This window comes from Zalophus californianus, chromosome 16 (assembly GCF_009762305.2).
Source record: "Zalophus californianus isolate mZalCal1 chromosome 16, mZalCal1.pri.v2, whole genome shotgun sequence".
Taxonomy (NCBI): Eukaryota; Metazoa; Chordata; class Mammalia; order Carnivora; family Otariidae; genus Zalophus; species Zalophus californianus.
This window is the reverse complement of record NC_045610.1, coordinates 36,602,341-36,614,693: the sequence shown is the minus strand read 5'-3', so window position 1 is coordinate 36,614,693 and position 12,353 is coordinate 36,602,341. Positions and strand designations below refer to the sequence as shown.

At 52.1% G+C, this 12,353-nt stretch overlaps 1 protein-coding gene across 4 annotated transcripts; it reads right to left on the bottom strand.

Moving 5' to 3' along the window:
- Positions 1–7,800: 7,800 nt before the first annotated feature.
- On the bottom strand, positions 7,801–12,307 carry GNGT2 (G protein subunit gamma transducin 2). Of its 4 annotated transcripts, none has more exons than XM_027625637.2 (5): positions 12,166–12,307; positions 11,756–11,914; positions 10,633–10,742; positions 9,758–10,256; positions 7,801–9,355 (listed from the first exon to the last, which is right to left on the bottom strand). In XM_027625637.2, the coding sequence occupies exons 4-5, from the start codon at positions 9,839–9,841 to the stop codon at positions 9,230–9,232; spliced, it is 210 nt and encodes a 69-aa protein (XP_027481438.1). In that variant the 5' UTR covers positions 9,842–10,256; positions 10,633–10,742; positions 11,756–11,914; positions 12,166–12,307; the 3' UTR covers positions 7,801–9,229. The 4 variants fall into 4 exon arrangements, with proteins under 4 accessions (XP_027481438.1, XP_027481437.1, XP_027481440.1 ...); XM_027625636.2 differs by having other exon boundaries at positions 9,758–9,863; XM_027625639.2 differs by having other exon boundaries at positions 9,758–9,857.
- Positions 12,308–12,353: the final 46 nt, after the last annotated feature.

Below are 12,353 nucleotides of genomic sequence, written 5' to 3'. Positions count from 1 at the left end.
CCATGTAAGTAAGGATATCCAGTACCCCTGGGAAAGAGAGAGGGCCATGTTTGGAAAAGGGTCAGCAACAGTTTTCCAGGGGTGGTGGTATTATTATTTTTTAAAGTAATCTCTATACCCAATGTAGGGCTTGAACTCACAATCCCAAGATTAAGAGTCGAATGTTCTTTTGTCTGAGCCACCCAGATACCCTGCTACTGGTATTACTCCGTTTCTTGTCCTGGGTGGAGGTTACATAGCTTGTTCATGACAAAAATTTGTTAAAATGCACATTATGTTGTATTCATTATTCTTTTTTTTTTAAGATTTTATTTATTTATTTGAGAGAGAATGAGAGATAGAGAGCACGAGAGGGAAGAGGGTCAGAGGGAGAAGCAGACTCCCTGCCGAGCGGGGAGCCCGATGTGGGATTCGATCCCCGGACGCCAGGATCATGACCTGAGCCGAAGGCAGTCGCTTAACCAACTGAGCCACCCAGGCGCCCTGTATTCATTATTCTGAATGTGTATTTTTCAAAGTAAGAAGTAAAAAAAAGAGTACCTATCTAGAAACCTGTTTCTGTCCTGGTCACGGATGAGAAATCTGAGATCAAGAGTTTGTCCTCAGACTGGGGAGTCAGGATAGAGATCCTCTACTCTGAGCCAGCCCAAGGGCGTTCGAAAAATCAGGTTCAATCCTAGGCATTGCAGGAGAACATTGATGAATATCACCCTGACACTAACTGGGTGCATTTGGGTAAGCAATTCAAATGTTCTGAAATTGTAACTACGTGACATGATGGATGTGCTAACTAAACTTATTGTGGTCTTTAAAAAAAAAAAAAAATGTGGTAATCATTTCACAATTCACATGTAAAACAAATCATGTTGTACGCCTTAAACTTATACAATCATACATGTCAATTACATCTCATTAAATCTGGGAAAAAATATTAGGAGCCTCATTTGTAAAGGAAAAGAGACAACAAGGTGCCTTTTGCATAGCGGTGTGGCAAGAACTAGTAAAATAGGGCGCCTGGGTGGCTCAATTGGTTAAGCGACTTCCTTCAGCTCAGGTCATGATCCTGGAGTCCTGGGATCAAGTCCCGTATCGGGCTCCCTGCTCAGCAGGGAGTCTGCTTCTCCCTCTGACCCTCTTCCCTCTCATGCTTCCTATCTCTCATTCTCTCTCTCTCTCAAATAAATAAAATCTTTAAAAAAAAAAAAAACTAGTAAAATAGTAAAAGCAAAAGTCCTTTTCTCTGCACCGGAGCGAAGGTAGGCTCTATATGGTAACTGCTAGAAAGAATCAGAATAGTGAGGACTACAGAAGCTCAGGCTCTTGAGAAAAGAACACATGCCTATGTGGGGAGGAAAGCAAAGCTTGAAGGTAGCAACAGAGGCAGAGAATGAGAACCTGTGGGTGGAAGTTAGAGGGGCAATAGGAAGAACTTTCTAACAATTCTCACTGTCCATCCACAGAACAGGCTTGAGAAATATTGAGCGTCTCAGGCCTGGATGTCTCCTGGGGGTGCTCGAAGGTCTTTGTCACCTGGAGTTGTGGGAAGATTTCATAAATGTTGGTCCTGATCTACTAATTGATTTCATAACTCACTAATGGCTCTTAACCCACAGTTAGTAAAACATTTACAAGCTCGCCACCCCCACCCCACCCCACTCCGTCCTTCCCCTCCTAGCTCCGGATTTTCTGAGAGCCTCTGCACATTTCTATCTCTTTCTATCCCTCCTAGCTCAGGAAAGAACCTCTCTCTCCTCCAACAGTCCGAGGGGCCCCTCCCAAGGACTTTATTCCCAGGAAGTTCCCGCCAAAGGCAGCAGTTTTCAGAAGGTAGTGACTGTCATATGTTGTCCTTGACCAGAGTCACCAGGAGAGGGCAAAGCACCAGAGGGCAGCATCTGTACCTCCCTCAGCCTCTCTCTCCCCCTCGGTTTATTATCTTCTTTGTCTGTTCGTTTGTGCCTGGGATGATGTGTATACAACACTTATCACAATGCTGGGCACATAGAAAGTCTATAAATTAGGGGACACACACAGTCATTTAACACTCACTTGTGGGTACCTACCATGTTCGAGGTGCTGGAAATACAAAAATCAAAGACTGGACTTCTGCCCTCAGGGTGCTTGAAATCCGGGCTGATAAACTGAGGACTAAAGTAGGGTGTACCCCGGGGGGTGTGTCCAGGAAGAAATAAATCTGTAGGCCTTGTCTGTGAATAGTTTATACACCTAAAAAAAAATAATAAAATACAGTAGGGTGTAAAATGAAAAGCAATAGGCGGGGGAATATAGCTGGACATACTAGGGAATCCTGAAGCCAGAGGGGCCAGGGGGGTGTTGAGAAACTACTTCAGAGTCACCTCCCCCACCTCAGCTTCTAACCCTCAGAGATCCCAGAGGGGGGCAGGGAGAAGGTGGTTAGGGTGTTATTTTGAACCCCCCTTAAACTCTGCTCTTGGGTAAGCATCCTGCCTTCTCCACCGGGCTGGAGGCTCTGCCTCCCTACACAGGCCCAGATACGGAATATGTGGGGCCCCGTGCAAAATGAGAATGTGGGGCTTCTGTTCAAAAGTTATTAAGAATTTCAAGCAGAGTGTTAAACCAAGCACAGGACCCTTCTCAGTAGGAGGCCCTATGTGACATCATAGGTCCAAAGCACCCATAAAGCTGGTCTTGTTCCAAGGCCTCAAGCTCAGGGAGGGAATTGGGGTAGGGGCAGGCCAGGGAGCTCTGACTGATTTTCCTAGAGGCCCTAAGGTCATGGTTGGGTAATCATCCTCTGCCTAAGGCACCAAGATGCCAAGCAGACAAGAGCCTATTCCCCTCCCCACCCCCCACTCCTCCAGGTTGCAAGGGTAAAATCCAGAAGACCAGGGGTGGGGTAGGGGTGCTGGGCTGCCAGATCCACTAGGAAGGATTTCCAGCTGCGGCCAGCCCCTAGCCCCAGGTGCTGAGTCCCCAATTAACTCGTCAGCTGTTCCCCTCTTCCCCTCCCCTCTTTCTAAGGCCCGAGGATCCCACCCTGGGACTCTCTGGTGAACTTGGAGTGTGGAAGGAAGGTGACAGAGAATTTAAGAATGTTTCAGCTTGGGTGCCTGGGTGGCTCAGTTGGTTAAGCGACTGCCTTCGGCTCAGGTCATGATCCCAGGTCCTGAGATCGAGTCCCGCATCGGGCTCCCTGCTCAGCAGGGAGTCTGCTTCTCCCTCTGACCCTACCCCCTCTTGTGCTCTCTCTCTCTCAAATAAATAAATAAAATCTTAAAAAAAAAAAGAATGATTCGGCTTGATGTTAGTTGACCAGGAAATCAGGAGCCCTTTTCCTGACTTGGCATCATTTTATTGCTCAGGATCATCAGAATTTCAATGGTCCACTCTCTGCTTGGCCTCCTCACACTATGACCCTCCCCACTTGGTCCTTTCCCTGGCTCTTTCTCCTCCACCTAATCCTGAGTCGTTGATGTTCTCCAAGTTCCATCTTTGGCCTCTTCCTGTCTTGCCCCATGAAGTCATCCTGCACGGACTCACCTTCTTCCATATTATCAGCTATCACCTCCAGTGGTTTTCAGCAGGGCAAAAGGGGAGGGAGGAGAAGCCACGGAGAATCACGTAGAATCACCTGATGAGAAGGGCCTTCTGACTGGTGACACCATTCCTTCAGTCATCCCAGAAAGAAACTTGAAGTCATGTGTGATGTTTCCTTCCCGTCCTGCCAACATTCAAGCAATCTCTAAGCCCTGAAAATGTTACCTCTTAATTATCTCTCCAATTCATCACCTCCTCTCTGTTCTTACTCCACTTCCCCAATTCAGGCCCCGATCACGTCTGAACGTCTGCATCCCAGTGATTCCCCTTTCTCTGGGAACTGCGCTTCTTGGGGTGACCTAAAAGTCAGCAGGGAAGGGAATTCCTTCCTCGCTGATCTTAGGAAGCAATTCAGATTCTGGTCAGATGATCAAGGTCTTCGAGTCCAACCAAAGGACTGGAAACAAGGATATCTGGGGCAAACTATGTGGCTGGTCCCCTTAGGGTGAGTTCAGAGACTGAAAATATTCAAGTGTCATGAACAGGTTTACCAGAAGGCCGCCCCGTAGAAGAGGCTCTTTATCGCCCCCTAGACAGGGTGACCCCTGGGCTGACTGGCACTCACGAAACAAAGCAGCAGAGAGGCAGGAACAGAGGTTATGCATGAGCGGAACAGTCAGGGCTTTCTTTCATCAGGGTCGGCACAGGTCTGTCAATGAGCCAGCAACAGTGACAACCCTGAGCCCCTCGTACAATACCAGACCTCAAGGACAACCAGCCAGTTCTCTGGTGGCACGTCAATGGAGGGGACAGAGTCACTGGAATAGGCACTTATTTGGGAATCGGATTTGAATTCCCTGCCTGTCATGTCTCTGTCAATGCTACCACCTATGGACCCATGAAATGTCTTCTAGGTGTGCCATCATGTCCTAGACCCCTCCTTCCCTGGGGACGCCTGTGGGGTTCAATCAGTTGAGCATCTGACTTTTGCTCAGGTCATGATCTCAGGGTCTTGGGATTGGGCCCCGTGTGGTGCTCCCCTCTGAGCATGGGACTCCCCACTCAGCTTGCCCCTCTGCTCCTCCCCCTTCTTGTTCTCTCTCTCTCAAATAAATAAAATCTTTTTTTTAATATTGTATTTATCTGAGAGAGAGACAGAGACAACACAAGCAGAGCAGAGGGAGAGGGACAAGCCGATTCCCCGCTGAGCAGGGAGCCCAATGTGGGGCTCGATCCCAGGACCCTGAGATTATGACCTGAGCCGAAGGCAGACGCTTAACCGACTGATCCACCCAGGCGCCCGGATAAAATCTGAAGAAAAGGAAAGAAGAGGTGGAGGAGGAGGAGGAGGAGGAGAAGAAGAAGAGGAAGAAAAGAAGAAGCAGCAGCAGCAGCAGCAGCAGCAGCCCTTCCCTGAAAAATAAGTAAGACACTAAGTGGAATGTGGGTCCTGGAACAGAATAAAGACGCTAGTGAAAAAGTTAGGGAAATCCAAGTTGAAGTCTGGAGTTTAGTTCATAGTATCGTCCCAATGTTAATTTCTTAGCTTTACTACAAGTACGTGGTTAATGAAATGTTAACATCCAGGGAAGCTGAGTGAGCAGGATAAGGGAACCCTCTGTACTAGCTTTGCGACTCTTCTGTGCATCTAAGGCAAGGGGTAAATGCTGACAGGATTTGCTGACCTCGCCATGAGTCCCTCATCTGGAAGCTTCTGGCTTTACAGAGTGAAGGACTGGCCCAGTCAAGCCCCAGTGGGGAGCTAGCGGGGAGACACTTTGCAAAGACGAGGTGCTGTCGTCAAAGGTGAGGCTGCTGCCCATGCTGTGAACCCCTAACAACACATGGTGCTTTTGTTCATGGGTATGAACCCCCAGGATCTATGGGACAGGGCTGGGGCTGGGCGGCTTAGATGACACCCGTGACCTGCTCCGCATCATCATGCTCAGCCTCTGAACTGGCTAAGGCGCAGGTTTGGGCACGCAAGGAAGGAATGGGACCACCAGGGCACACAATAATTCCCTTGGGGTGGAAGCTGAGATTGCCCTCTGCCATTTGAGGCTTTTTCGGGCACTAGGAAAACAGACAGAAGAAGGGGTTCAGAGCCCTGGGCTGATGACTGACTTTGAGGCTTAGGGGTCCTGTGATTGTTACCACACCTTGGGGTGGACAAGAAGGGTGTGGGAGGAGCCAACAGAACCTCTGGAGCATCTGGGTGCCATTCGCTGAGAAAAGGTGAGCAGCAGAGCTGGGTCCAGGGTTCAAACACCTCAGGAATAATGGTTAGAGTCCCCGCTGGGCCAGGCAGCCCGGTCAGCGCGATGCTAGGACTGGGTGGCAGGAAGAAGGAAGCTGTAGCCCTGTGGCCTGTCGCCGTAGGGCTGTGGCCCACACCTGCTTTTCCTTTATTTTTTTAAAAATTTTTATCGGGGGCACCTGGGTGGCTCAGATGGTTAAGTGTCTGCCTTCGGCTCAGGTCATGATCCCAGGGTCCTGGGATCGAGTCCCGCATCAGGCTCCCTACTCCTTGGGAGCCTGCTTCTCCCTCTGCCTCTCTCTCTCTGTCTCTCATGAATAAATAAATAAAATCTTTAAAAAAAAATTTTTTTTTATCGGGCGCCTGGGTGGCTCAGTCGGTTAAGCGACTGCCTTTGGCTTGGGTCATGGTCCTGGAGTCCTGGGATCGAGTCCCACATCGGGCTCCCTGCTCAGTGGGGAGTCTGCTTCTCCCTCTGACCCTCTTCCCTCTCGTGCTCTCTATCTCTCATTCTCTCTCTCTCTCTCAAATAAATAAATAAAATCTTTAAAAAAATTTAAAAAAAGATTTTTATCAATTTGTCAGAAGATACAGAGAGAGCACAAGCAGGGGGAGGGCCCGGCAGAGGGAGAAGCAGGTTCCCCTCTAAGCAGGGAGCCTGATGCGGGGCTCGATCCCAGGCCCCTGGAATCCTGACCCGAGCTGAAGGCAGACGCTTAACCAACTGAGCCACCCAGGCGTCCCTACCCTTCCCTATTTAAAAAAAATAAGAATTATTGTATTTAAATGTTCTCTTTCTCATTCCTCTTCTTTTCCTTCTCAAGTATAACGAGATTGGCTGAACTTATTCAAGGTTGCAGAATGGTGAGTTGGGGGTCAGGATGGAATTTTCAGGAGGGAGTTGGGAAAGGAGGGGACACTTCCCTGGAGATCCTGGATTCTGACCAGGGGCCCATGACCTCTCCAGTAGGCCCAGGGCATGCCCTCCAGGTGGGGCCTGCTGAGGCGGGGGGGGGGGGGGGGGGGGGGCGAGTTTGCAGCTCTAGTGGGATCACTGTATTATTTTAGGTTTATTTTCACCTACTTGCCGTCTCTCTAGTCATCTCCCAAGCCAGAAGCTCATCATCCCTGACGACTCCCTCTCCATCACCCATCACTCCGCGAGATGTCAAGATCGGAAAACTTCATTTCCCAAAGAACTCCTCACCCCACCTCCCACTCTAGACTTAAGACGCCCACTCCCCCAATCTAAGGATCGTCTCCTTAACTGTCTCTCCGCCTCGATTCTTTCTCTTTTCAATCTGGTCAAAAGCCAGTTTCCTTCTAAATGCAAACATTGCCAACTCACAGCCCAGATGGAGGTGGATGACACAAAGACCCTTCTGCTCATCTCCAAGCCCACCTCTCTAGCAGTGAATTCCAAAGATCTAGGCCTCTCCTTGGACAGTCCCACTCCAACCCGGTCGGTGTTTGTATTCAAACCCTGGTTCCTACCTTTTTCCCTTCTCATATTTATGCCTCTGTTTATACGGCCACTTCAGCCAGATTTGCCATGCATCCGCCCATTTACAACTTCAGTGTTTAGGATTCAGCTCTGGATATCACGTCCTTCTAGAGGCTTTTACGGATTTTCCCTCCCAGGACGCAACTCACCCATTTGGCTGGATTAGGCTGCCCTCCTATGGGTCCCCCTGATTCCCCCCCAACTGAATGCATTGTATCATGTGAGTCCTTCTGATGTAGTTTTTTTTTAAATTTTTTTAAAGATTTTTATTTATTTATTCATGAGAGACAGAGAGAGAGAGAGAGAGAGAGGCAGAGGGAGAAGCAGGCTTCCCGCCGAGCAGGGAGCCCGATGCGGGACTCGATCCCAGGACCCTGGGATCATGACCTTGAGCCGAAGGCAGACGCTTAACCACTGAGCCACCCAGGCGCCCCTGATGTAGCTTTTGATTGTAGGTGAGGTTTGGTGGGGAGAGGTCCGGAGCCAACAGGCAAGAAAGAATTCTTGAGACGTCTTTGGTGCAAACTGGTGGTTTTAATAAAGCACAGGGACAGGGGTTGCCCCGGGGTTGTGACGGGTGACTTGATTATATACTTGGGAGTTGGGGGTAAGGAAAAAGTGAGGTTTTCAAAAGAATTTTTGTATGCTAAAGAGGACCTACAAGATAATGGAGGCCTGCCATTGTCGTTTTTCCCTCTAGTAAAGCATTAACAGTAAGACAGTTGGGAGTTTCCTTCTGGAAGTTAGGTTATTGATAAGAATGGTGTTTTTTTTTTTTTTTCTTGGTAAATCACTAAGACCTTTGTAAACTGAGGGAGACTCCTGTCTTGCAGGACTGGGATCTCTATGAGTTAACCATTTGTTTTTCCTTCCCTTAGCTTTAGGGCAGTGGGGAGTGCCTGAGGAATGTCACGCAGCTCCCTCGGTGGTGGTGGGGGGGGGGGGCAGGCTGCAGGCTGTCCCCTTGTGCTCTGTCCTCAGCTTGCCTTCTGCATCCTCATCACTTCTGTGGTTCCGTTAAAAACTATAATCTCCTTGCTAACAAAGCCCAGGAATCCGCATCCTCCTTAGCAGGAACCAGCCTCCCTCCTGCTAATCAAATCCTGTCCCTCGGCTGCCTCCTGCCTGTTGCAGCGGGTGGGGAACACAGTTCTTAACTGGGCTCACGGGAGGTCCTTCAAGGCTTCACGCATCTCCCTCTGGGGCCTCTGTCTGCCCCGTCCCACCCCACGGGCCACTGGCCTGCAACAGTTCACACGGACCTTGCCCGTGGCCCTGAGCGTCTGTCTGTCTGCTGTGTGCCCCACACCACTGCCGGTCCCTCTGCAGAGTAGAGTTCACTGACTTCATTGCAAACTCAGTTCCCGCCATGTTCGCGCTGCTACTCTTCCCTCCCTAGGACCCAGCACGGAACAGACCCTCCGGAACATTACATACATCCTGACATCATGACTTTACAAACTCTTTTTGTCGTCAGGCCCTCTGGAGTGGTCTAAGGAGGAGGCCCACAGGGTCAGACGTGAGATGGGGAAGAAGGGCCCCCCCCCCACTCTGGCCCCCAACCCAAACTATTCTGAGTAGGAATGCTGGCTCCTAGGAAGAGAGCGGAGGGAAAGACGGGACGGCTCCAGGGAGGGATAAAGGTCTCTAAGGGTGCTGTCCGGGGTCTCAGGGCGTGGCCAGCTCTTGGGACCCCACCACGGAAGGTGCCAGTTGCTGAGCCCGAGAAGCTGTCCTTGAGGGCCTCCCAGTGACCCAGCGGGTGGAGGAGAGGAGAACTGAAGGTGGGAGTGGGGCACGGCTCCCCAGTGCACGGGCCAGGTGTCTACTGCTGTGGCCGAGAGAGGGTGGAGAGTCCCCGGGTCCCTGGGTGTCCCCGGACACTGGGTTCCCGGTGAAGAGCGGGGCTGAGGAGGGACAGATGGTCGGGGGGCGGGGCCCCAGGGCCCTCAGCTTATCGCACACCCGCCCTTCTCCTTGAAGGGATTCTTGTCCTCAGGGATGCCTTTGAGGAGAGGGTCGTTTCCTGCTTCGGCCTCCACATAATCCTTGATTTCCTTTCCTGTCTTGGAAATCTGTGAGAAAACAAAGGGTGGTTCCAGCCCTCGTTTGTCTGTGGGCATCCATGATTTGCTCGGGGCCGGAAAACAGGGCCTGGACAGGGGGCTGGGGAAGAGAAAGAGAAAGGGGCAGGCGGGGGTGGGGGGTGAGTGCTTACCTCCGAGGGGCACTGGGCCAGGCCCCCTGCGGCCTCCAGGCTGCCGCGGGGCTTCGCTCCTGGCACCTCTGTGGGGCTAAGCCCCAGCCTCCCTCTGCAGCCTCGCTCGGCCCAGAGGCACCTCCGCCTCCTGCCCCTTCTGCTGTTCTGCAGAGGCCTCACCAGCCCTCCACCTGTCGCTTCCCCTTGGGGCCCGGCTTTGTGAGGACCAGGATGCCACGGCGGCGAACAGGGGCAGGGAAGGGAAGAGGGGGCTCACCGGGGTTCGTGGGGTCTTGACTTCCTTCTTCAACTGTTCCACCTCCATCTTCAATAGCTCCTTCTCGCTGAGCTCCTGGGCCATCCTGCTCCAGAGAGACCTGCTCCTGGCAAGGGTTCCGCGGCTGGGATTGCAAATCCCCTGGGCTCCCCACAGAAGCTCCCTCCTGCACTTTCCACACCTCAACTTCCACCCTCCTCCCTGCCCAGCCCCTCACTTCACACCACGGATTCATTCCCACCCCACCCCATCACGAATCCAGGCTTTGGAGGAGAGGGTACCCCCAGTCTGATGGGGGAGGCACAGCCCGCCCCCCCCCCCAGTCTGATGGGGGAGGCACAGGCTCTGCCCTTGGAGTAGGATCTGTCTACGGATGGAACAGGAATCAGAGCATGGGGAAGGGAGAGAAAAGGAGCCTCTTTCAGTGAACAGAATTCTGGAAGCCAGGTTATTGTTTCACATAATGGCACAGGTAGATGTTTTTGGGAAACAGCAGGTCCTGTCAGGGGAGAGTGTACCCTAGTGGTTAAGAGAAAGGCTCTGGAGCCTGCCAGACTCCAGTTCTGATCCTGGTTCTGCCACTTCCAAGCTGTGAGGCTTAGGCAAGTCACTCAACCTCCTTGAGTCTTAGTGTCCCTGTCTGCAAAATGGGTATAATAACAGTACCTACCTTGTATGATTTTTGTGAATCCTAAGAAAATAATGCGTATAAAATACTTTAACCCTCTGTATGGCACATCATGAATATTATTATTATTGTTATAGTATTGATATCATCATCATCAGGACAGGGCTATCAGGAAGGCCTGCCGGGGGCCCAGCTTTAATAATTCCAAGACTAAATCCCAGCCCAGTGCAAACTCAGCCCCTCTCACCTGCCAAGAAAGAGCGTGCACTTCAAGTCACTTGTCCCTGACTCAGACAAGATGGTGTTTGAGCTTCCCGGCTCCTCAGCTTCTGAAAGTCTTCAGATAAAGCAGATGGTCTGAAAGCCAAAATCTCTGATGCCTAAGCTGATCATGGGCTCAAGGTCCTAAGCCCGTCCGCTGGCCTGAGCCTCCGAGCCCTCACTGCCACTGGAGCGGACACCCTGCCCCCTACGTCCACCTTGCTCCTTTCGAGACCCTTCTGGCTTATAGCCAGTTCTCACCCTCAGCCCGACACAATCCCCTCCCCGTGCCTTGTCTCCCAAGCCCTCCCGTCCTCTACCTCTGAGCCTGCTCTGAGACCGTTCTTCTCAGTGAAGCAAGTCCTAGACCAGCTCCTAACGTCCCTCACCCAAGAAGCCTTTGTGTCTCCCATCGGAGCCCCGTGATTACACCTTACAAGCTTCTCCTAGCTCAATCTTCCTTCTCATTCAATAAAAATGGACTCCTTACTTAGGATGCTGTTCTTGTCAACACTTGGGGCCATCGCCACCTCCAGTGCCTGTGTCCATGCTTCTTGGCCTCCATGCCTTCTCTGAGCCTTGAGTGTGGGTCTCCCTCACCAATCGCTGAACACAGGGCCCACATCCTGATATTTCTCTCGGTCTCCTTCCAGGACCACCCAAGGGCTATGCTGTTTAATAGACACTGAGCTCCTGCTCAGGCTGATACCTGTCCCATGGCAAGGGGACCCTCCCAAGAAGCAGATGCTTAAGAGATCAATACGGTCAGTTAGGGATCCTCTTTTTGTCCTGTCTCTAGGTTGACAGGAGGGGCTCTGGAAGGGAGGAGGCCTGGAGCCCGTCCTGACTCCCCTGCTCCAGGGTCCGAGTCCCACTCACAGCTGGGAGCGCGAAGAATTTAGGATAAGGAGAGGAGCCTGGAGGTTTCTAGTCCAACTGCGCTGTAAATGCAGGATGGAGAGCACAGACCTCTAGAGGCCAGCTCGGTGCTCTGTCCACCGCTGCTTCCTAAGACCGACCAGTTACCCTGGAACTTGAACCTGGTGCTTCTCAAAGCCAATTCCTTCCTGTTGTCTAATCCGAACCCGTGGCGCTACAGCTGGGCTTACCTCCACCAGGCACAGAGCATGTGCACCAGGGCTTCTTCACACGCAGCCCTTCCGAGGCTTGCTCACACTTCTCAGGGGACCTCTGGATGTGTCTTCCTGCTGTCTGAGCTGATTCCTCTGGCTGCTGCCTTGGCTGGTTTCCATGGTTTCTGCGCCACCCTACAGCCCCCAGCACGACTGGTCTCCATATCCTACCCACCCTCCACTCCCTGGGCCCCTGGTGACTCATCCCTGAGCTTCCCAAGGAAGCCCCCACCCTCTGCCCTTTCCTCCCCTTCCATGAGTGGAAAATCCGCCTCCACCACCCACCCAGAGCAGGCCAGCCCCCTTCCTCCTCAGTCTCCCACCCCATTCCCCTCCCCCCAAACAGTTTCCTCTCCAGGCCCAGGGAGCAATCACAGCGCCCCGACCTTGGCTTCCTCTGCTGGGAGGGATTGGGGGCCTGGGCCCCCAGAGGGGGCCCTGGCTTCCCCCTTCCTCTGGGCAGGGGGCAGAGAGGCGCGGGCCCAGGGAGTGGAGACTGACTTCCTCTTGTCCCGGAATGAGACTGCCTGCCCTTTGCAAGCAGGTTTGGGTCTCTCACGGAGAGGAAACCAAA

What these genes read in the sequence shown, in the direction of transcription:
- GNGT2 (XM_027625637.2), bottom strand. Translation starts at nt 9,841, where the DNA reads ATGGCCCAGGAGCTCAGCGAGAAGGAGCTATTGAAGATGGAGGTGGAA. An exon ending in TCAAGACCCCACGAACCCCG is followed by an intron (nt 9,356 to 9,757) that starts GTGAGCCCCCTC and finishes GTTTTCTCACAG; the next exon opens with ATTTCCAAGACAGGAAAGGA.